The sequence below is a fragment of the Erythrolamprus reginae genome, chromosome 10, assembly GCF_031021105.1.
Source record: "Erythrolamprus reginae isolate rEryReg1 chromosome 10, rEryReg1.hap1, whole genome shotgun sequence".
Lineage (NCBI taxonomy): Eukaryota > Metazoa > Chordata > Lepidosauria > Squamata > Dipsadidae > Erythrolamprus > Erythrolamprus reginae.
The window spans coordinates 2,430,436-2,455,031 of record NC_091959.1 but is presented as its reverse complement, the minus strand read 5'-3'; the positions used below and the strand labels follow the sequence as shown (position 1 = coordinate 2,455,031).

Sequence of the window (24,596 nt, the reverse complement as noted above, 5' to 3'; positions counted from 1 at the left end):
CTGTCGGGCTCTCTGGTAGACTCCTCCCAAAAATTCACAGGTACAAATTTCACACACACACACACGTTTGAAAATTCAAAACAATGTTCTTTATAATGAAGCCCTCTTTTGGTATAGCAAAGAGCACTTGTCTCCAAACAAACTGGTAATTTGTACAAGTCCCTTATCAGTCCTGTGATACTTAGCTTGCAGCTGTGAGGCAATTCACAGTCCTTCTTTCACAAAGTGAAACACACTTTGCTCTGGTTTAGTTTCAAAGCAGGGAAAAATCAGCACACAAAAGGTCAAAGTCAGCAAAGCAGTCACGAAACACAACGATCAGATAATCCTCCACAATGGCCAAACCCACAGGCTGCTCTTTATAGCAGCCTCACTAATGACCACAGCCCCACCCAACCACAGGTGGCCTCATTTTCTTTGATAATAATCTCTCAGTTGTTGCTGCCTATGCATCGCTCTCCGCATGTGTGGCTGTATCATTAACTCTTGTTCTGAATCCAAGGAGGAGCTAGATAATTGATCTCCTTCTGAGCTGTCTGCCACACTCTCCTCCTCCCTGTCACTCATGTCTCCTTGGTCAGAGGAGCCTTCATCAGCAGATTCCACCAGGGGGCAAAACAGGCCTGCAGCATGTGGATGTCTCCCCCACATCCACAGTCCTTGGGGCAGGAGCAGGGCCAGAGCTAACCACAACAGAGGCGGGAGAGAAAGAAAGCTGTAAAATTTGCAGCTTTTACAGATGTGGTTGCAGAGGTCTTGAAAGATTTGAAATTCTTTTTAAATGTCTCAATCTTGAGTTTATTTGGAGAAGAGACAGCCTATAAATTTAATTTAACGAAATAAACGATGGACTCTTAAACATCGGCATGGGTAGCATTCTCTATGGATGGCTGTGGTACCGACAAGCTCAATTTTTTTCCCCTGTCTCTGCCTTTGCAAAGCAAATTTGGATGGGAACAGACCAATAATAATGAGCCTGAATAGATTTCATGCTAAACGATTTTACCCTAAACTGTTGTCTTTTATAGCCTGGCAAGAATGTTGCATATCTCTTTTTCAGTGGAGTATTGATTTTTTCCCCCCTAATTGAATTCTCCCGGTAGAAGATGATCCATCAGCCATCTACCCATAGAGATAAATAACATTTACATGCCATTGAAAAGAGCTAATGAAAGAGCTGAGAAGGGGTTTGAGGAAGCCAGAATACATTGTCTGCAGTAAGCACCATCCAGATAAGCAGGAATTAACACCAGACAAATAATTGAGCAGAAAAGAACACCCTAATAAATTACCAAGGGGACAAGCACACCCTACCAATATGGTCTGGGCAGGTTACTATATATAAACAGGGAGCAAACCTCCCATTAATAATAATAACAACAACAATCTGATGTTCTTCTTATTACTTGGACATCGTTTGGCGGGACCCAGGGGAAGAGCCTTCTCTGTGGCGGCCCCGACCCTATGGAACCAACTCCCCCCAGATATTAGAGTTGCCCCCACCCTCCTTGCCTTTCGTAAGCTCTGAAAAAGCCACCTCTGTCGTCAGGCATGGGGGAATTGAAATATTCCCTTCCCCTAGACTTATAAAATTTATGTATGGTATGACTGTATGTATGACTGATCTCTTAAATTGGGGTTTTTAGAATTTTTAATATTAGATTTGTTTACGTTGTCTTTTTACTGTTGTTAGCCGCCCCGAGTCTGCGGAGAGGGGCGGCATACAAATCTAATAAATAAGTAAATAAAATAAATAAATCAAGTCTCATCATCAGTCATTCTCCCACTGTGTAGGGTTAATCATCATCATCATTATCATCACAGAGTTGGAAGGGATCTTGGAGGTCTTCTAGTCCAACCCCCTGCTTAGGCAGGAAACCCTACACTACTTCAGACAGATGGTTATCCAACATCTGCTTAAAAACTCCCAGTGTTGGAGCATCCACAACTTCTGGAGGCAAGCTGTTCCATGGATTAATCGCTCTGTCAGGAAATTAGTTCTAAGTTGCTTCTCTCCTTGTTTAGTTTCCACCCATTGCTTCTTGCTCTACTCTCAGGTGCTTTGGAGAATAGGTGGAGTCCTCCTTCGTTGGGGCAACTCCTGAGATACTGGAAGACTGCTATCATGTCTCCTCTGGTCCTTCTTTTCATCAAACTAGCCATGCCCAGTTCCTGCAACCGTTCTTTGTATGTTTTAGCCTCCAGTCCCCTCATCCTCTTTGTCGCTCTTCTCTGCACTCTTTCTAGAGTCTCAACATCCTTTTTGCATCGTGGCGACCAAAACTGAACGCAGGATTCCAAATGTGGCCCTACCAAGGCCTTATAAAGTGGTTTTAATCCTTCACGTGATTATTCATTAGCATGGATGATGTTACCTAGTTGGTTAATGAAATATCTGAAAGAAAGCAACTCACTCAAAAAGCAACAGAGTCTCCATAATTGATTTCTCTTTTTTGGGGGTGTGCATGGTTGGTCCTTATTTTTGGGGTACTCCTTTTTTGACTTCTTCTTTTCCTCCCCAACCAGCGGAAGCCTTGTGCAAGATACCCCTTGGCCTAGCTTCTATCCAGCCGTGATCCTTAGTGACTTTGACCTGTTCTCAACCCTTAGGGGGGGATTGGTTTACACTATATCTATAGCCTTGTAACTTCATATATTCGCCGAGAGATCAACACCAGGCAACAGGAGACCAGAACGCCAATTCTTGGGATTGGGTTGCCCTAAAAAAGAAGACGAATTAATGTAATTGCTCAAGTCTTCTAAAAAAACCTCTAGGAGGGAACGCGGGACTCTGCGGTCAGCATGAGAGTTGAAGTCCATACATCTTAGAAACATAGAAACATAGAAGATTGAGGGCAGAGAAAGACCTCATGGTCCATCTCGTCTGCCCTTATACTATTTGCTGTATTTTATCTTAGGATGGATCTATGTTTATCCCAGGCGTGTTTAAATTCAGTTACCATTGTCCATCTCTGCTCAGGAGCCTCTTGCAGTTCTGATGAAGATAGGAGCTCCTTCTCTACTCTGGGGAAGCCCTGGGAGACTTCTGGATTAAAGTAGGACAGTGTTTCCCAACCTTGGCATCTTGAAGATATCTGGACTTCAACTCCCAGAATTCCCCAGCCAGCATTCGCTGGCTGTGGAATTCTGGGAGTTGAAGTCCAAATATCTTCAAGTTTCAAGCTAGAGGTATAACAAGCAGGAAGAGGGAGATTATGATCCCGCTATATAGAGCGCTGGTGAGACCATATTTGGAATACTGTGTTCAGTTCTGGAGACCTCACCTACAAAAAGATATTGACAAAATTGAAGGGGTCCAAAGACGGGCTACAAGAATGGTGGAAGGTCTTAAGCATAAAACGTATCAGGAAAGACTCCATGAACTCAATCTGTATAGTCTGGAGGACAGAAGGAAAAGGGGGGACATGATCGAAACATTTAAATATGTTAAAGGCTTAAATAAGGTTCAGGAGGGAAGTGTTTTTAATAGGAAAGTGAACACAAGAACAAGGGGACGCAATCTGAAGTTAGTTGGGGGAAAGATCAAAAGCAACGTGAGAAAATATTATTTGACTGAAAGAGGAGTAGATGCTTGGAACAAACTTCCAGCAGACATGGTAGGTAAATCCACAGTAACTGAATTTAAATATGCCTGGGATAAACATAGATCCATCCTAAGATAAAATACAGGAAATAGTATAAGGGCAGACGAGATGGACCATGAGGTCTTTTTCTGCCATCAGACTTCTATGTTTCTATGTTTCTAAGTTGCCAAGGTTGGGAAACACTGAAGTAGGACCATTAAAGTAGGACCATGGACAGCTCCAATTGGCACTGTCAGTCTCGAATTGGGTCCATAGATCTTTCTTTTCCAGGGCTAATTAAAGGCATTTCCCTATTTTAACAACTCTTGGCTCCAACAGGAAACAAAGTGAGTTCACAGCAGACTCACAGAATGTTTTCCGTTTCAAAAACCAACTTTTCATGCAGCCCAAACACACACACAAAAAAACAATAGTTCAAACTATTTACTAAGACTGTCTTACTATTCTTCTATCCATCCTTCCTATTTACGATCCCCTCCTACTAATCATAACCTTGTTGCTTGTATCTTTGCGATTTATATGGTTCATTTAGTTTCCTAGTATGATTTGGTTGCTTATTTAGTATCCTGTGATCAGCACTAATTGTTGTATCATGATTCTTAATGAACATATTTTATTTTGAATGTACACTAAAAGCTTCTTATTATTATTATTATTATTTATTGGATTTGTATGCCGCCCCTCTCCGCAGACTTTGCACCAAAGACAAATTCCTTGTGTGTCCAATCACACTTGGCCAATAAAGAATTCTATTCTATTCTATTCTATTCCATCCCATCCCATCCCATCCTAATATTCTATTCTAATTCTAATTCTATTCTTATTTCTTGTTCTTATCCCTGTCCCTATCCCCTTTCCTTTCCTTTCTTTTCTTCCTTTCTTTTTCCTACCTTTCTTTTTCCTATCCTTTCTTTTTCCTATCCTTTCTTTTTCCTATCCTTTCCTATCCTTTCTTTTTCCTATCCTTTCTTTTTCCTATCCTTTCCTTTCTTTTTCCTATCCTTTCTTTTTTCCTATCCTTTCTTTTTCTATCCTTTCCTTTCTTTTTCCTATCCTTTCTTTTTCCTATCCTTTCTTTTTCCTATCCTTTCTTTTTCCTATCCTTTCCTTTCTTTTTCCTATCCTTTCTTTTTCCTATCCTTTCTTTTTCCTATTCTTTCTTTTTCCTATCCTTTCTTTTTCCTATCCTTTCCTTTCTTTTTCCTATCCTTTCTTTTTCCTATCCTTTCTTTTCCTATCCTTTCCTTTCTTTTTCCTATCCTTTCTTTTTCCTATCCTTTCCTTTCTTTTTCCTATCCTTTCCTTTCTTTTTCCTATCCTTTCTTTTTCCTATCCTTTCTTTTTCCTATCCTTTCCTTTCTTTTTCCTATCCTTTCTTTTTCCTATCCTTTCCTTTCTTTTTCCTATCCTTTCTTTTTCCTATCCTTTCCTTTCTTTTTCCTATCCTTCTTTTTCCTATCCTTTCTTTTTCCTATCCTTTCCTTTCTTTTTCCTATCTTTTCTTTTTCCGATCCTTTCTTTTTCCTATCCTTTCCTTTCTTTTTCCTTTCCTTTCTTTTTCCCTATCCTCACCCTGTTGTTGTTGTTTTTTTTTTAAATAAGGATGTGTGTTTGTGTGCATTGCAAAATCTGGAAAGGATTGGGTGTTGGTACAAAAGTTTCCTTTCTTTTTCCTTCCCTTCCCTTCTATCCATTCCATCCCTTCCCTTCCCCCCCCAAAAAAGCATTCCACATCCCTTCCTGATCACACGATGGACAGTTTATTTCCACCGCTGTCACTTGATTGACATGGAAGAGGGGGCCGTAGACTCAACAAAAGGAGCCCCCCAAAGAGGTCTTTTGCTGCGAGGGTCTGCCTTTCCCAGCAGAAATGCACAGGGCGTAGGTGTTGAGTGGACCCGTCTGCAGACTGCCACCAGGGTAACTGGATCCAGTGGTAATGCAGTCTGTTGTAAGAGACACCGATGGGTCGCAGTGGAGAAGTCCAGAAATGGGAGAGACTCTTTCGGCTCCCGAGATGTTATCTCTCTGGGCAGATCTGCCTGTCGCTTCCTCTCAGGTTTTCCTTTGGGAACAACGGGGGAGAAGACACAACGTCTACAGAAGGCCATTCACAACGCTTTGCACCTGCCTGTGAATTTGAATTTGCCAATTTTTAAAATTTATTTTATTGGAGGTATGCGAAGATATAATAATAATATTCATATACATGATACCAGTAAAAGAAAAAAAAAATAGAGAAAACATTAAAAATAATAATATTCATATACATGATACCAGTAAAAGAAAAAATTTTTAGACAAAACATTAAAAATAATAATATTCATATACACGATGCTAATAAAAATACAAGGAAACATTAACACAGGGGACACAAGGCACACTGGTGCACTTCTGCAAGCCCCTTACTGACCTCTTAGGAATCGGGAGCGGTCAACAAAGAAACATAGAAACATAGAAGACTGACGGCAGAAAAAGACCTCATGGTCCATCTAGTCTGCCCTTATACTATTTCCTGTATTTTATCTTACAATGGATCTATGTTTATCCCAGGCATGTTTAAATTCAGTTACTGTGGATTTACCAACCACGTCTGCTGGAAGTTTGTTCCAAGGATCTACTACTCTTTCCGTAAAATAATATTTTCTCATGTTGCTTTTGATCTTTTCCCCAACTAACTTCAGATCGTGTCCTCTTGTTCTTGTGTTCACTTTCCTATTATAAACACTTCCCTCCTGGACCTTATTTAACCCTTTAATATATTTAAATGTTTCGATCCTGTCCCCCCTTTTCCTTCTGTCCTCCAGACTATACAGGTTGAGTTCATGAAGTCTTTCCTGATACGTTTTATGCTTAAGACCTTCCACCATTCTTGTAGCCCATCTTTGGACCCGTTCAATTTGAACCATATCTTTTTGTCGGTGAGGTTTCCAGAACTGAACACAGTATTCCAAATGCTTTCATAAGCGTTTGTATTTTTCACTCGTACAATACATTTGGTGCCTCCCTCACCCTGTTGTTGTTGTTTTTTTTAAAAAAAAGGATGTGTGTTTGTGTGCATTGCAAAATCTGGAAAGGATTGGGTGTTGGTACAAAAAGTTGCAGCCGCTTTGAAGAGTCGCATGAAGGACACATTTGCTTTCTCGAATGGACTCATCGAAGCAGCTACATCGTTTTCTCAGCCTAAAAAAAAGAGACATAGCTGCTTTCAAAAGGCTCCTGCTTCATTGCCTTCTAAATAATAATTTAAACTTGTACACCCCTGATTATAATTTATATTAAGGGTTTTAAATTGTTTTTAACTATTGGATTTGTACTGTGTTCTGTTGTTGTGAGCTGCTCCGAGTCTCTGGAGAGGGGTGGCATACAAATAAAAAAAATAAAATTAAAATAATAATAATAATAATAATAATAATAATAATAATAATAATAATTTCTATTATGTTAGGTTTCCCCCCCCCCAAAAAAAAATATTGAGGGATCTAACACGTTACTTTTCTCTCCAGGAAAATCCCTTCAGGCAGAGAATTGTCCATTCTTTCTCAGAAGACCCAGACGGAAGTCTAAGTTTTAATGATTTTGTCGACATGTTTTCTGTACTTAGTGAAATGGCTCCCCGGGAACTCAAAGCAATTTATGCATTTAAGATTTACGGTAAGAAAAATATAACAGGCTGGGAGAACAAGCTGGCTGGGGGATTCTGGGAGTTGAAGCCTACACATTTTAAAGCAAGGGACTCCAATCTTGGCAACTTTAAGCCTGGTGGACTTCAACTCCCAGAATTCCCCAGCTGGCGTAAAGTTGCCAAGGTTGGAGACCCCTGTTTTAAAGGATGCTGGCTGGGGAATTCTGGGAGTTGAAGTCCACTAACTTAAAGCATGCTGGCTGGGGAATTCTGGGAGTTGAAGTCCACTGATTTAAAGTATGCTGGCTGGGGAATTCTGGGAGTTGAAGTCCCCCAACTTAAAGGATGCTGGCTGGGGAATTCTGGGAGTTGAAGTCCCCCAACTTAAAGGATGCTGGCTAGGGAATTCTGGGAGTTGAAGTCCCCCAACTTAAATGATGCTGGCTGGAGAATTCTGGGAGTTGAAGTCCCCCAACTTAAAGGATGCTGGCTGGGGAATTCTGGGAGTTGAAGTCCACTGATTTAAAGTATGCTGGCTGGGGAATTCTGGGAGTTGAAGTCCCCCAACTTAAAGCATGCTGGCTGGGGAATTCTGGGAGTTGAAGTCCACTAATTTAAAGCATGCTGGCTGGGGAATTCTGGGAGTTGAAGTCCCCCAACTTAAAGGATGCTGGCTGGGGAATTCTGGGAGTTGAAGTCCACTAATTTAAAGCATGCTGGCTGGGGAATTCTGGGAGTTGAAGTCCCCCAACTTAAAGGATGCTGGCTGGGGAATTCTGGGAGTTGAAGTCCACTAACTTAAAGCATGCTGGCTGGGGAATTCTGGGAGTTGAAGTCCACTAATTTAAAGCATGCTGGCTGGGGAATTCTGGGAGTTGAAGTCCACTAATTTAAAGCATGCTGGCTGGGGAATTCTGGGAGTTGAAGTCCACCCAGCTTAAAGTTGCCAAGGTGAGAAACTCTAGGTTAGAACACTCTTGGTATCCTTATGAGAAGAAGCTAATTCTCAGCAAGATGTTTAAAAATATTTTTCAGATTTATGCCAAGGAGTGGAATAATAGCAGGTTAGGGGTTTCTCAACTTTGGCAACTTCAAATGGGGTGGACTTCAAGTCCCAGAATCCCCAAGCTCAGTCTAGCATCCTTATTTATTTATTTATTAGATGTGTATGCCGCCCCGCTCTGTAGATTCGGGGCGGCTCACAACAGAATAGAACAGTTCATGACAAATCTAATAATTTACAATTTAAAATATTTAAAAATCCCCATTATTAAGCAGACATACATACAAACATACCATACATAAAATGTATAGGCCCGGGGGAGATATCTCAGTTCCCCCATGCCTGACGGCAAAGGTGGGTTTTGAGGAGTTTACGAAAAGCAAGGAGGGTGGGGGCAGTTCTAATCTCTGGGGGGAGTTGGTTCCAGAGAGTCGGGACCGCCACAGAGAAGGCTCTTCCCCTGGGGCCCGCCAACCGACATTGTTTAGTCGACGGGACCCGGAGAAGGCCCAGTCTGTAGGACCTAATCGGTCGCTGGGATTCGTGCGGCAGAAGCCAAAAATTCTCAGCCACAGTGCATGTCTTTCTCTTGGAGGTGTGGTGATTCTATGAATCTCCTATCCAGTATTTTGCATTTTATGAAACAAATGGAAATCTTTTTGCCTTAATTGTCTCCAGTAACTCACCCTCTCCCCAAAGTCCTTCAGCGAAGCCATCCTTCAACGTCAATTTAATTTTTAATATCTGCTTTTCGCCACACCGTTTCTGGAGGGCTATGAGATTCAGAACCTTTAAGGAAAAAAAAGGAAAGATGTGATTTATTCCCTTCGTGGCAGGAAAGACCCGTCAGACGCCAGAACATTTCCCAATAAATCTGCGTCGATAGATTTACTGTCCATAAACTAACCTGTTAAATGTCATTCTGCCAGTTTCTAATTAAATAGAACTGATGGTAATTCTGCTTATTGAGCGAAGCCCAATATAACAAATGTCCAGCATTGGCCTTTTAACCACCAGCCTGTTATTTCACTCGCTAGATTCACGATTGAGTTAGAAGAGAGGGAGAAACACACCTTCTCCAGATTCGTATTCGTTTAGTGTCCAGTTGATGTGTGGTAGGTTGAGGTCACCTAGGAAGATAATGGGGTAGGGGCAGGAGGATGCCATGTTAGCAGGGAAGTTAATTTTGATGCATGGGAAGTGTCATAGTCTGGAGCTCTGTAGCACAGTAAAAAGCGGAGAGTGGTGTTGAGGGAAAGATCGCAGATTAGGGTTTCAGGAAGGAATAAATCTTGTGCGACTTGAATGCTTTTTAGATTGAGTGAGCTTTTATAGAATATGGCTACACCACCTCCTCTGCGGGATTCGCGGTCGGACCCGAAAACTAGGTAGTTATTTTGTGTGATGATGGAGTCAGGAAAGGAACAGTTCAGCCATGTTTCGCCAACAAAGATTATGTCAAATAAGTTGGTGTTGAGTAGAAGGAGGAATTCTGATAACTTGTTGATTAAACTTCTTGCATTGATTAGTTTGCATTTGAGATTGTGTTTGTGTTCAGGAAGGGGGTTGGATTGGGTTGAGTTGAGGCGGGATTGAGGCGAGGTAGTAAGGGGCGCGTTTTCCTATTCATTGCTGGAGGTGCTGGGGAGGTCCGATTGTTGATGTGGGATGGTGGGTGGAGAAGTGTTGGAAGGTTGAGGAGGGGCAGTGGGTTTGAAGATGAAGGGAGGGTTGTGGGTTTTGGTTCTGATGCAATCAGAATGTTTGGTAGATTCCAACCAGGAGATAACGGATGAAGGGTTGATGGGGTTGGTTGAAGTTTAGACATCCGAGCCACGTGACATAAATCAGTACATATTAATGGGGGCCGTTGGATGGAGAGTGAAAAAACAGCTGGGTCCTGTGCCTGATACACAGATGGCAGAGGAGAGGAGAGCAGTGGAAATCTACGGGCCGGTCCTTGGGATGGAAGAGCCACATCTGCTAGCAAAGCCCCACCCTAGCTCTGGGGATAAAAGGCAGGGGATAGAGATGAATAAATGTGGCAGAAAACTATTCATCTCCCTGCCAGACAAATTTGTTAGCCCAACACTCTATGGCTTGCATTGGCTGCCGATCAGTTTCCGGTCACAATTCAAAGTGTTGGTAATGACCTATAAAGCCCTACATAACATCAGACCAGAATACCTCCGGAACCGTCTTCTGCTGCACGAATCCCAGCGGCCAATAAGGTCCCACAGAGTTGGCTTTCTCTGGGTCCCGTCGACTAAGCAATGTTTGTCTGGTGGGCCACAGGGGGAGAGCCTTGTCTGTGGTGGCCCCGGCCCACTGGAATCAAATATGTGTTGATTCTGGAAGAACAATGTTTAGTGACTCCGTATCCCATCGGCTGCAGTGCAGGGGATGGGAGCCGTAGTCCCCAGCTAAGTCGAGGGCAGCGATCACCCCTTTCTTTCCTTGTCTTCGCCTGCCTAGATTTTAACACCGACAACTTCATTTGCAAATCTGACCTGGAGCAAACGCTGAACAAGTTGACCAAGGAAGAGCTGACCGAGGAGGAAGTTAGCCTGGTGTGCGAGAAGGTCATTGAAGAAGCCGACATGGATGGCGATGGGAAACTCGGGTTTTCAGACTTCGAGAACATGATTTCCAAAGCTCCAGACTTCCTCAGGTAGAGGCATGTCCACCATCTACCGAGGATCCTTAGCCGTGTTCCTGTTCTGACCTTGGGATTCCCAGCAGCACGAAGCCGAGTGCTCGTCCCTACAAACCCCTTTTATTCATTTTACAGTGAATTCCCCTCCAGCAAAGTCTTTCCTCTCCCACAGCCTTTCAAAACACAGGGGTCCCTCTACTTATGAACTTAATTCGTTCCATGACCAGGTTCTTAAGTAGAAAAGTTTGTAAGAAGAAGCCATTTTCCCCATAGGAATCAATGTAAAAGCAAATAAGGCGTGCGATTGGGGAAACCACAGGGAGGGTGGAGGCCCTGTTTCCTTCCAGGAGATTCCTAGAGAGGCCCCATGGAGGCTTCTCCCTGTCTTTTCCGGCCCTGTTCCCCCCCAGGAGATTCCAGAGAGGCCCCATGGAGGCTTCTCTCTGGCTTTTCCAGCACTGTTTCCTCCCAGGAGATTCCTAGAGAGGCCCCAAGGAGGCTTCTCCCCACCTTTTCTGGTCCTGTTTCCTCCCAGGAGATTCCTAGGGAGGCCCCATGGAGGCTTCTCACTGACTTTTCCGGGCCTGTTTCCTCCCAGGAGATTCCTAGAGAGGCCCCATGGAGGCTTCTCCCCGCCTTTTCCGGCACTGTTTCCTCCCAGGAGATTCATAGAGAGGCCCCACGGAGGCTTCTCCCTGCCTTTTCTGGCCCTGTTTCCTCCTAGGAGATTCCTAGAGAGGCCCCACGGAGGCTCCTCCCCGCCTTTTCTGGCCCTGTTTCCTCCCAGGAGATTCATAGAGAGGCCCCACAGAGGCTCCTCCCCACCTTTTCTGGTCCTGTTTCCTCCCAGGAAATTCCTAGGGAGGCCCCATGGAGGCTTCTCCCTGCCTTTTCCGGCCCTGTTTCCTCCCAGGAGATTCTTGACTCAAGTTTAGATTTATTGGATTTATATGCTGGACAACTTGTCTCTTAGTTTGAAAGGAGATAGATAATTGGAAAGGAATTTTTTTTTCTGAGGATCACCAGCAACGTCTGACCCAATGGCTCAGTTTTGGGCCCCGGGAATGACTTCCAGCGGTACTAAACCCCAAAGGCCCAAACTTCCAGGCAATGGCAGAAGCACTTAGGGATTCTGAAAATGTGATCCCTTCGGGGATGGTTCCCCACCCGTTTTTTTAAAAAAATGTGATCCTTTCGAAGCCCTGGGCGTTTTAATGGCCCCATTAGCCTTCCCAGCTGGCAGGAGCTAAGTGTTCCGCTCTACAAGGTTGGCAGCATTTTTGCAGGAAATGGTTTTGTTATATAAATGGTTGTGCACGCTGAAACTTGCACAGGCACGTAGACACACACAGAGGTCTGTAGGATGGTGGGACAACTAAAACCTTCACCCCACCACCCATTCAAGTCAGTTGAAGAAGTGTTTGGTAAATTTTGTCAGTCTAGACCAGTGTTTGCTTAGCTTAGCAAGTTTAAGGTGTGTGGATCTCGACTTAGCTGATCTCATATTGTTTATTCTTTCTTTCTCCCTCCCTCCCTTCCTTCTTTCCTTCCTTATTGACATCTTCCTTCCCTCCCTCCCTCCCTCCCCTCTCTCCCTCTCTTCTTTCCTTCCTTCCTATCTATCTCCATTTCCCCTCCCTCCCTTCTTTCCCTTTTCCCTTCCTCCCACCCTCCCTCCTTCCTTCTGTCCTTCCTGATTGACATCTTCCTTCTTTCCTTCTTTCCTTCTTTCCTTCTTTCCTTCTTTCCTTCTTTCCTTCTTTCCTTCTTTCCTTCTTTCCTTCTTTCCTTCTTTCCTTCTTTCCTTCTTTCCTTCTTTCCTTCTTTCCTTCTTTCCTTCTTTCCTTCTTTCCTTCTTTCCTTCTCTCCTTCATTCCTTCTTTCCTTCTTTCCTTCTTTCCTTCTTTCCTTCTTTCCTTCTTTCCTTCTTTCCTTCTTTCCTTCTTTCCTTCTTTCCTTCCTTCCTTCCTCCCTTCCTATCTTCCTCCCTCCCTCCCTTCCCTCTCTCCCTCTCTTCTTTCCTTTCTTCCTCTCTATCTCCATTTCCGCTCCCTCCCTTCTTTCCTTCTTTCCTTCCTTTGTTCCTTCCTTCCTATCCTCTCTCCCACTCTCCTTTCTCTCCCCCCTCCCCTCTCTCCCTCTCTTCTTTCCTTCCTTCCTCTCTATCTACATTTCCCCCTCCCTCCCTTCTTTCCTTCCTTCCATCCTCTCTATCTCAATCCCCCCTTCTTTCCTTTTTTCCTTCTTTCCTTCCTTTCACCCTCCCTCCCTCTTCCTGCTTCCTTCCTCCTCTCCTGTTTCCTTCGCAGCACCTTCCACATACGAATCTGAGAGCCAGGGGGCCACCGGGAGCCAGGCCTGCTGACCTCTTCCATCTCCTCCTCCTCCTCTTCTCCTGGACCACTTCGGCAAAGGACTCACTGATTCCTGGCTCCCAGCAGATGCAGGACTATTCCCCCCAAAATCTTTGGAAATATCCCTGGATGATTATGACAAAAACTTGGAGTTTTTTGTTTTTAAAAACAACACCCCACCACGGTGCCGTCTTGTCACCTGGTGGGCGGGGGGAACATACACCCCTGACTGGACTGTTAAATGGGTTTTTTTTTTTAAAAGGAGAAAAAACTGGGGCCACCCCCGAGTAGTCCCCGGGGTTCTCATTTTTATACGTGTCTACACTAGCCCTCCGAGCAAAAAGAAGACTAAAATCCCAAGGGCAAAACTTCACCGGGATGTCGAATCTCCCGAAAGGACTTGATCAAACCGAAGCGCTAGAACTCCCGAAAGACAGAGAGAGAGAGAGAAGGTTCAAGGAGGGGTCCCCCTGATTCAAAACCAGGCGACCCCACCCCACCCTGCTTGGATTCAGTGCGGCCCGATGAAAACCTGCTGGTGCTTCAGGCTTTTCTCTCCTTAATGAAACTTGAAATATTTCCTCCTCGTCTCCTCCTGCCTCCCAAAGACCGTTTGCATTAGCGGATCAATGATGCCTCTCTGCCCAGATCAACCTCGGTCGGCATTCGGGCCTTCTCTTCATATCCTGATTGCATTAAGCTTGACCGATTTGCAAAAAAAAAAAAAAAAAAAATCAGGAAAGAAAAGGACAAACACAAAAGGACAAAACCCAAACCCAAAACACAACCTACACCTTTCACCGGACGCACAACCCAAATCTTCCTTCTCGGATGTGCGAGCGCCGTTGATTTATTTTTATTTTCTCCGGAACCAGCTGCATTTCGTATTTATTATTATTTGTAAAGCATGATGACAATCACATCACACAATCTCCTGGAAGGGCTTGGCTACCAATTGTGTGGCTTCTGTAAATGATCCGAGAATTAAAACGTCGGCCGGGTTTTACTGACGTCCGATGGGTTTTCTTTTTTGGCTCAACTTTGAAAAGGGAAAAACTCTGGGGGGGCGTTTTTTTGTTTTGTTTTTATTAATCCGATTTATTCGGCCGGAAAGAGGTTCTGGGCAGCGTAGAGCAAGCCGGTCAAAACAGGGGTGGGGAAAAAACAAGGCAATCATTTCGTTCAAACCGTGATGCAATCGTAATTTAAAAAGAGTTAGAAATTAGAGAAAGAGGAGCTAGGGAAAAACTTTTGTTTTGTGTGGTCATTATCGTTATCATTATTATTTGCTGATTTTTAGCCCAGATGATGCCATGCAAAAAAGACAGGGAGTTTTTGTTTTGTTTTGAGGGAAAGGAGCCATTCAGATTCACACATCCCCCCCCTCCCCCAAATTGCTAAATCTGTATTGTAGTTGCCTCCAATGTCAGTGGTCTCCCCAAAATTTCCAGGTACTGCCCTTTATTTATGGGATCAGGCAGCAAATGACAACAGAACAATAATATTTACAGTGGTGCAATATAGATAGATGGATAGATAGATAGATAGATAGATAGACAGACAGACAGACAGACAGACAGACAGACAGACAGACAGACAGACAGACAGACAGACAGACAGATGATGGATGGGGAAATATTTAGATGATAGATAGATAGATAGTATAGATAGATAGATAGATAGATAGATAGATAGTATAGATAGATAGATAGTATAGATAGATAGATAGTATAGATAGATAGTATAGATAGATAGATAGACAGACAGACAGAAAGACAGAAAGTATAGATAGATAGATAGATAGATAGATAGTATAGATAGATAGATAGATAGATAGATAGGATAGATAGATAGATAGATAGGATAGATAGATAGATAGGAAGGATAGATAGATAGATAGATAGATAGATTGATAGATAGATAGTATAGATAGATAGGAAGGATAGATAGATAGATAGTATAGATAGATAGTATAGATAGTATAGATAGATAGATAGATAGATAGTATAGATTAGATAGGATAAATAGATGATTGATTGATAGATAGATAGATAGATAGTATAGATAGATAGATAGATAGATAGATAGATAGATAGATAGATAGATATTTAATTGCTTATCCAACTTTAGATCCAAAAAACAAATACAGGCAAGTAAAGATTAGTGACCTTCCCAACTGGCTCTGATAACTCGGTGGGTGAAAGAGAGATTTGCTTAATGACCAGATGGTTCACTTAATAACTAAGAGCAATTTGTCTAAGAGCCATGGTGATGCAGTGTGTAGAGTACAGTATTGCAGGCTAATTCTGCCAACTGCCAGCAGTTCGATCTCACTGGCTCAGGGTTGACTCAGCCTTCCCTCCTTTCGAGGTGGGTCAAATGAGGACCCAGATTATTGGGGGCAATAGGCTGACTCTGAACATGGGTGAGAGAGGGCTGGAAAGCACTTGAATGTCATGGTGAAGAGGATGGGAGCAAACCAGACAGTCCGTAGCGGAGTCCAAGGTAAAACCTCCAAAGGTTTATTTGGGCTGTGGAGACCCCGTAAACCTGCTGAGAGACTTTCTGTTTCGTTCTGTCTAAAAAGAGAGTTTGGGTACGGAGCCACCTTCCGATCGGAGCCTTCAGGACTTCGCTTTCTTCTCTGCGAAGTGGAACCGCCTGGGCTTCTCACTCTGCCGGGGAAGTAGAGGGATGTTGATCAGAGGGGCTCGTTTCAGAAAGACCCCTCCCAGAAAATGGAGCTCGGAACATTCCTGGCTAGGTGAAAATGCTAAACGTTACTGGCTAGAAGATTCTTCTTATACAGTGGTACCTCAAGATACGAACCCCTCGTCTTACGAACAACTCGTGATACGAACCCGGGGTTCAGAAAAATTTTGCCTCTTCTTACGAACTTTTTTCGAGTTATGAACCGGCGTTCGGAGACTGCTGGGAAGCCGCGCGGCTGTTTTAAAAGGTGGGGCTTCCCAGGCCGGCTGTCACCTTTTAAAACAGCCGCGCGGCTTCCCAGCAGTCGCCGAAAGCCGTTTTTTTTTGCGGTTTTTTTTTTTGGTTGCACGGATTAATTGACTTTACATTGTTTCCTATGGGAAACAATGTTTCGTCTTACAAACCCCTTTCGTCTTACGAACCTCCTCCTTGCACCAATTAAGTTCGTATCATGAGGTATTACTGTACTTGGATGCCGTGTGGTGTCCCCCCCCCCAAATTCAGGAGATTCTATCTCTGTCAGTTGGTCCGTCGGTCCATTCATCCATCCATCCATCCATCCATCCCATCCATCTACCAACCTACCCATCCCATCAATCCATTCCATTGATCCACCCATCCCATCCATCCATTCCCATCCATCTACCCACCCACCCATCCCATCCATCCATCCACCCATCCCATCCCATCAATCCATCCATTGACCCATCCCATCCATCTACCCACCCACCCATCCCATCCATCGATCGATCCATCCCATCAATCCATCCATTGACCCATCGCATTGATCCATCCATCCCATCCATTCATCTACCCACCCACCCATCTATCCCATCAATACATCCATTGACCCATCCTATCGATCCATCCATCCATCATCCACCTACCTACCAATCCATTCTATGCATCCTTGTACCTATGCATCCATCCATGCATCCCATCCATCCATTCACCTACTGATTCCTCCATCTCCCTTCCCTTCCTCCTCCCTCTTCCTTCCTTCCCTCCTATCCTACTCTACCTTCCCTGGATTTTGAATAGTAAACCTAGACAACCCTTTTTTAATTGACTATACCGATCATATCCAACTTTGCTCACTGAGTTCTTTGAAACCAAAGAAGACTCGCTATCAGGGCTGGCTCCTATTATGCACCACCCAAAAAGGTCCCCTCAACCATGGGGTGAATATTCAAGGTTACAATACCTTTGGGGTGACTTTTCCTTCTATTCTTTTCCCTGTCAGGTATGGGATTTGCTCATAGGGGTCCTCCAGAGAGGTGGCTTGACTTGTGGTTGAGTAACGTTGAGTGTAAGGATCAGGTTCTTTTTCATATGGATTCCCAGGGTTAATCTGAAACTTGGAGGCATGACCAAACATTTTGGAGATTTGATCATAAGACCCTTTGGACCTGGTCAGGGAAGCCTTGGGAGGTTTTTCTGAGCCATGGAAGATGCTTTTTGCCCACCTGAACGATTCCTGAGGATTAGTTGTGTCATCCATCCATGAGGGAGAGGGTGTGTTTTTCACCTTCTCATCCGTGCGCTCTTTTGGGGGTTCCAACAAGGACTTGGGTTGGTTTAGTGGCCCGTGTTCTTTGTTGCCCACCGACCTCGTGTTGATCCCAAGAGAAGAGTCAAGCGACACCACTGAACTTTTGGATTTATTGAGCAACGTAGGAGATAATTTTGAAAGTGGGTAACTAGGAACGGCTGGTTTCTTGGACGATGGAAAGGTGGACTGATAACTGTGGGGCTCAGCAGATATCCAAAAGCTTTTGGGTTGATCAAAGACGACCCCAGAATAAATTATGTCCGGTTGTGCTGTCTCTGCCAGATTGGCTTTTACGGCAAATGGTACATCTGTTTGCTTGGCCATTCCAAAGACGGTTCCTGTCTTCCTTTGGCAAGGAGAGTTATGAGGACCTTGGCCCACTCCTACAGGTTCCTTTGCTTTAGTGTCCCCAAAATTACCTCTCCATTCTTTTGACTTTCCCAAGCTCCTTTTATCTAAAGGATGCTTCTTCACGGCCGAATAAATGGTTCCTTCCTCTCCAACCCGTCCCTCCAGAGACAGAGATTCCAGCAAGCGGGACCTGTCTGGTATTGGTGGGGCTACATCTGGATCCTCCTGTGTTGATTAAACATAGAAACATAGAAGATTGACGGCAGAAAAAGACCACATGGTCCATTTAGTCTGCCCTTATACCCTTTCCTGTATTTTATCTTAGGGTGGGTCTATGTTTGCTTCTTCTGAAGATCTCACCAGGATTTACAAGGTGAGGATAACTATGATACAAAACTGAGCACCCAAGAAGATCTTTGTATCTGATTCCGACTTTGGATCCTTCTAAATTTCAGTTTATGTTCTGGTCTGGCTGGCTGCTCCAAGAATAATCTCTTTACAAGCTTGCATTTTCAAAATAACACTTCTTTATTTACTTTCTTCCACATTGGAATTAATCACAGCAAATTGCATCCCAAACTCACGGGCTAATCTCCGGAGTCATAAATAAGCAGGCTTCAAACATTTCCTTATCTCTGGGTCAGGTTCACACTACTTAAAAACTGTTTTATCATGCAATATACAAACTCACTTCTCCGGAGAAACGGCAAAAGCATCCATCTTGTCTATTTCACTTTGCAGAAAAGTATCCATCATTTCCGGTCAATTCCGGATGTGAGGTAATTAATTTACACACTCGGAATAGCATATTCAAAACCTCTTTTTCCCAAGTTAGTTCTCTGACCTCCTAAATTTGCCACTTAACTAAGGACTATTCTCTATAGCCCCATTATCCGACAAATTATTACTATCCATACTGTTCTGTCAAGCTCACTGGTAGAATCCTCCCAAAAATGCACAGATACAATTTCAGACAGACACACGTTTGAAAATTCAATACAATGTTCTTTATAAGGAAAATTCAGTTAAACCAAGCCCTCTTTTGGTATAGCAAAGAGCATTTGTCTCCAAACAAACTGGTAATTTGTACAAGTCCCTTATCAGTTCTGTGATACTTAGCTTGCAGCTGTGAGGCAATTCACAGTCCTCCTTCTTTCACAAAGTGAAACACACTTTGCTCTGGTTTAGTTTCAAAGCGGGGAAAAATCAGCACACAAAAGGTCAAAGTCAGTAAGGCGGTCACGAAACACAACGATCAGATAATCCTCCACAATGGCCAAACCCACAGGCTGCTATTTATAGCAGCCTCACTAATGACCACAGCCCCACCCAACCACAGGTGGCCTCATTTTCTTTTATAATACTCTCAGTTGTTGTTGCCTATGCATCGCTCTCCTCATGCGTGGCTGTATCATTAACTCTTGTTCTGAATCCAAGGAGGAACTAGATAATTGATCTCCTTCTGAGCTGTCTGCCACACTCTCCTCCTCCCTGTCACTCATGTCTTCTTGTTCAGAGGAGCCTTCATCATCAGATTCCACCGGGGGCAAAACAGGCCTGCAGCATGTGGATGTCTCCCCCACATCCACAATCCTTGGGGCAGGAGCTGGGGCAGAGCTAACCACAACACCATACTAACATCCGCTGGATTTTCTATTAAGTTCTCATCACCACTGTCCTCCACCACATCTCTTAAATCAGGGTAACTGACAGCTTCTACGTCGTCTTCTGAATCTGACATTTCCAAAGGCTGACAGGGAACACTCACAACAGTTTCCATACAAGCAAAACAGAGAGATCCCACCAGGCTGGAGGACATGATGTTGGAGGAACATGGTTTAGATCATGCTCCAAAACCTACCTTTGAATGTTGACGTTCCTTGAAAAGAGACTTCTGCTCTTCCGGAACTGAAATCCTTTGACATTCTGGCTGATTGGTGAAATGATTCTGGGTAACCAGCACATCGGCAGAGGGGCTCCTGCTCAAGGTTGGAACATCTGCACTGGGACTTCGATCTGAAGATATTTCATCATATATGCTTTTCTCCCCCGGCTATGAAAATGGAAGAATGTGGAGAAGATACAGCATGCAGGACAATTACCATTAATTTAGAAACACATGTAAGTTCTAGATAACTTCCTGGTTCGAATTCAAAAAGCAAGTAGGATGCTTGGCTGCATAGCTAGAGGTATAACAAGCAGGAAGAGGGAGATTGTGATCCCCTTATATAGAGCGCTGGTGAGACCACATTTGGAATACTGTGCTCAGTTCTGGAGACTTCACCTACAAAAAGATATTGACAAAATTGAAGGGGTCCAAAGGGCTACAAGAATGGTGGAAGGTCTTAAGCATAAAAAGTATCAGGAAAGACTTAATGAACTCCATCTGTATAGTCTGGAGGACAGAAGGGAAAGGGGGGACATGATCGAAATATTTAAATATGTTCAAGGGTTAAATAAGGTTCAGGAGGGAAGTGTTTTTAATAGGAAAGTGAACACAAGAACAAGGGGGCACAATCTGAGGTTAGTTGGGGGAAAGATCAAAAGCAACGTGAGAAAATATTATTTCACTGAAAGAGTAGTAGATCCTTGGAACAAACTTCCAGCAGACGTGGCTGGTAAATCCACAGTAACTGAATTTAATCATGCCTGGGATAAACATAGATCCACTGTAAGATAAAATACAGGAAATAGTATAAGGGCAGACTAGATGGACCATGAGGTCTTTTTCTGCCGTCAGACTTCTATGTTTCTATTCCTGGGGCAGCCCAGAGACCATGAACCCAAAATGCCACCCCAACCTTTAAAAAGAAAAGTCTTGAAAGCCACGGCTATAGTACAATCTGGGTCCTCATTTGACCCACCTCGGAAGGATGGAAGTCTGAGTCAACCTTGAACCGGTGGTGAGATTTGAACTGCTGAACTACAGCTAGCAGTTAGCTGAAGTAGCCTGCAGTGCTGCACTCTAACTATTGCGCCACCCTGGCTCTTCCTTAGAAGGATGGAAGGCTGAGTCAACTTTGAACCGATGGTGAGATTTGAACTGCTGAACTACAGCTAGCGGTTAGCGGAAGTAGCCTGCAGTGCTGCACTCTAACCACTGCACCACCCCAGATCTTCCTTAGAAGGATGGAAGGGTGAGTCAACTTTGAGCCGGTGGTGAGATTTGAACGGTCAAATTGCAGGCAGTCAGCAGTCAGCAGAATGCCTAGCCTGCAGTACTGCTCTCTAACCACTGCACCACCGCGGCTCTTTAATGCAAAGATACATTTTTTGTATTTAATGCAAATACATTTTTTGCATCATTGGGTTGGAGGCTATCTACGGTCTGGCAAGCCGACTCACCTGCGGACAGGCTGATGTGAGAGTTTCTCCAAAAGGCTGAATTTCAGAGCCCTGGTAGTAGCCGATCAGTTCAGCCAGATCCGCGTGGGTCTGAGTGTCTCCGGATACGATGTACCGGCCACTGCGTTGACAGCTGATGACAAAATGACGGCAACGGTCCTTCCCTCTGCAGGTGAAAAAGCAGGCCCTCTGAGGACCCCAGGTGCTGAGGACAACCCACAGCCTGTCCCGGTTCTCTTCTTGATTCCCCAAAGGAAACAAAAAAGCAGTTGTGTAGACTTCCCAGAAAACCCAAGTTCAATTCCGGCTAATTCCAGATCACGTAGTTGGCACCATCGTTTCTTCTATGGTTTGTCTAGGTTCCGCCTTTTATTTGCCTCTCTCTCTCTCTCTTTCTCTCTCTTTTCTCTCTCTTGCTTTTTTTCTCTTTCTCGCTCTCTCTTTCTCTGTCTCTCTCTTTCTCTCCCTCTCTCTCTTCTCTCTCTCTTGCTTGTTCTCCCTCTTTCTCTCTGTCTCTCTCTCTCTGCCTCTTCTCTCTCTCGCTTTTTCTCTCTCTCTTTCTCTCTCTCTGTCTCTCTCTCGCTTTTTCTCTCTTTCTGTCTCTCTCTTTCTCTCCCTCTCTCTCCTCTCTCTCGCTTTTTTCTCTCTTTCTCTTTTTCCTCTCTCTCTCACTTTTTCTCTCTTTCTCTCTCTTTCTCTCCCCCTCTCTCTTTCTCTTCCCCCCTCTCTCTCTTCTCTCTCTCTCTTGCTTTTTCTCCCTCTTTCTCTCTCCCTCTTTCTCTCTCCCTCTTTCTCTCTTTCTCTCTCTCTATCTCCCTCTTCTCTCTCACTTTTTCTCTCTCTTTCTCTCTCTCTGTCTCTCTCTCGCTTTTTCTCTCTTTCTGTCTCTTTCTCTCCCTCTCCTCTCTCTCGCTTTTTTCTCTTTCTCTCTCTCTTTTCTCTCTCTCGCTTTTTCTCTCCCTCTCTCTCTTTCTCTTCCCCCCTCTCTCTCCCTCTCTTTCTCTTTCTTTCTCTCTCTCTCTACCCCCCCTCTCTCTCCCTCCCTTCCTCCCTCTTTCTGTCTTTCTCTTTCTTTTCTTTCTTTTTCCTACCCTTTTAACTCCCTCTCCCCTTCCTTCCTTCCCAGTTGAGTTGCTTCCAGTCTAGAGAAGACCACCCAGAATCTGCCCAGCCCTGGTTCCTTACTTCTTCCTGAGACCCACCTGGCATTTCTTTGCCACGGAGACCAAGGCTGAACCACTGACCTGGAGAAAGCCCACTGGCCCATCTTCACGGCCTCTCGGGGACTGAAGGTCGCAGCAGAGCCGTGGGGCATGAAAGAAAGAGACCCAACCCGATGGGGATTTGGGGAAAGGGAAACAAACCCACAAAGCAGAATGGTGACTTTTCTCCGCCGCTGGGAGAAGCCAGACTTACCGGTAGGAGAGGATGTAGCCGAAAGCCTTTTCATTCAGCCTGATCAGGAAGGAGCCAATTTCTCTGTCTTCCAGCAGCTTCTCAGCTTCTCTGATAACAAGGGAAAGATTTTGACAAAGATTCACTTTTTAAAAGTACATCTGAAGAGGTTTTAAAGATAAAAGCTGGGGAGGAAAGAGGAGGAGGAGGAGAAGAAAAGAAGAAGAAGTAGATGAAGAAGAAGAAGGAGAAGAAGAAGAAGAAGAGAAGAAGAAGGAAGAAGAAAAAGAAGAAAAGAAGAGAAGAATAAGAAAAGAAGAATGAAGAAGAAGATGAAGAAGAATGAAGAAAAAGAAGAAGAGAAGAAGAAAAGGAAGAAGAAGAGAAGAAGAAGGGGAAGAAGAAGATGAAGAAGGAAGAAGAAAAAGAAGAAAAGAAGAGAAGAGGAAGAAGAAGAGGAAGAAGAAGAAGGAAGAAGAAGATGAAGAAGGAAGAAGAAAAGAGAAGAAGAAGAAGAAGAAGAAGGAAGAAGAAAAAGAAGAAAAGAAGAAGGAGAAGAGGAAGAAGGAGAAGTAGGAGGAGGCTGGCAATGATATACTAATTCTACAATGATACACCTTCCATAATCTTAAAATGTAGGTGTCTTCCCATCTGCATCTATTTCGAAAGAGAGATGCAAACAGGCTGAAATTCTGCTTTCTCTCCATCAGAAAAAAAAGGGTTCTTTTTCTTACGGTCTGCTCAGGAACCCATGGAACCAGTCCGGCAACCTGCCGTCTTGCAGCAGAAGGTCAGCCTGGCTTTCCAAGAACCACCGTAAAATCAGGTCTTTCAGCATCTCCGAGGGCTGCCTTTCCCTTCCTGAGGAGTGGAGTCCCACCGGCTGATTCTGCATCCTGCCTTCCAGAAGAGAGGCAGAATATCCCATGGAACCAAATATATATGTGTATATTCTGGGGTGGGTTGTATTTTTTTTTTTTTACAGCTTCCCAAATCACTCATTTGCTTATTGTGCTTTGACGGCCTTCTGGATGACTGACGTCATTTTCATCAGATCAAATATCCTCATTTGCAGAGTTTGACAGTTTGGCTTCAGACCAGAAGAGAGAACCTGGCCAGCCCCGAACTCTAATCCTAATTTTTTTGGGAATACTGCATCCAGTTCTGGAGACATCGCCTACAGAAAGATATTGATCAAATTGAATGGGTCCAAAGATGGGCTACAAGAATAGTGGAAGGTCTTAAGCATAAAACATATCAGGAAAGACTTCATGAACTCCATCTGTATAGTCTGGAGGACAGAAGGAAAAGGGGGGACATGATCGAAACATTTAAATACGTTAAAGGGTTAAATAAGGTTCAGAAGGGAATTGTTTTTAATAGGAAAGTGAACACAAGAACAAGGGGACACAATCTGAAGTCAGTTGGGGGAAAGATCAAAAGCAACGTGAGAAAATATTATTTGACTGAAAGAGTAGTAGATCCTTGGAACAAACTTCCAGCAGACGTGGTTGGTCAATCCATAGTCACTGAATTGAAACATGCCTGGGATAAACATAGATCCACCCTAAGATAAAATACAGGAAATAGTATAAGGGCAGACTAGATGGACCTGGAGGTCTTTTTCTGCCGTCAATCTTCTATGTTTCTAACACGAGAACAAGGGGGCACAATCCGAGGTTAGTTGGGGGAAAGATCAGAAGCCATGTGAGAAAATATTATTTGACTGAAAGAGTAGTAGATGCTTGGAACAAATTTCCAGCAGAGGTGGTTGGTTAATAATAATAATAATAATAATAATAATAATAATAATAATAATAAAAATGATAATAGTAATAATAGTAATAATAGTAATAATAGTAATAATAGTAGTAATAATAATAATAGTAATAATAGTAGTAACAACAACAACAACAACAACAACAACAACAACAATAATAATAATAATAATAATAATATATTAGATTTGTATGCCGCCCCTCTCCGAAGACATACAGG

General features: G+C 43.7%; 2 protein-coding genes across 5 annotated transcripts in view; one reads left to right on the top strand and one right to left on the bottom strand.

Annotated features, from left to right (window-relative positions):
• CIB2 (calcium and integrin binding family member 2) overlaps positions 1 to 14,258 on the top strand; it is a 22,488-nt gene extending 8,230 nt beyond the window's left edge. For all 4 annotated transcript variants that reach the window (XM_070762087.1, XM_070762090.1, XM_070762091.1 and 1 more), the window contains exons 4-6: positions 7,112 to 7,259; positions 10,709 to 10,904; positions 13,199 to 14,258. In XM_070762087.1, coding sequence (XP_070618188.1) covers positions 7,112 to 7,259; positions 10,709 to 10,904; positions 13,199 to 13,220 — 366 coding nt within the window. In that variant the 3' untranslated portion in view covers positions 13,221 to 14,258. The remainder of the gene's footprint in view (positions 1 to 7,111; positions 7,260 to 10,708; positions 10,905 to 13,198) is intronic.
• Positions 14,117 to 23,545, bottom strand: SH2D7 (SH2 domain containing 7). Its single transcript, XM_070762086.1, has 6 exons — positions 23,333 to 23,545; positions 22,620 to 22,709; positions 21,204 to 21,369; positions 19,720 to 19,911; positions 17,160 to 18,083; positions 14,117 to 15,918 (listed from the first exon to the last, which is right to left on the bottom strand). The coding sequence occupies exons 1-6, from the start codon at positions 23,524 to 23,526 to the stop codon at positions 15,868 to 15,870; spliced, it is 1,617 nt and encodes a 538-aa protein (XP_070618187.1). The 5' UTR covers positions 23,527 to 23,545; the 3' UTR covers positions 14,117 to 15,867.
• Between the last annotated feature and the right edge of the window lie 1,051 nt (positions 23,546 to 24,596).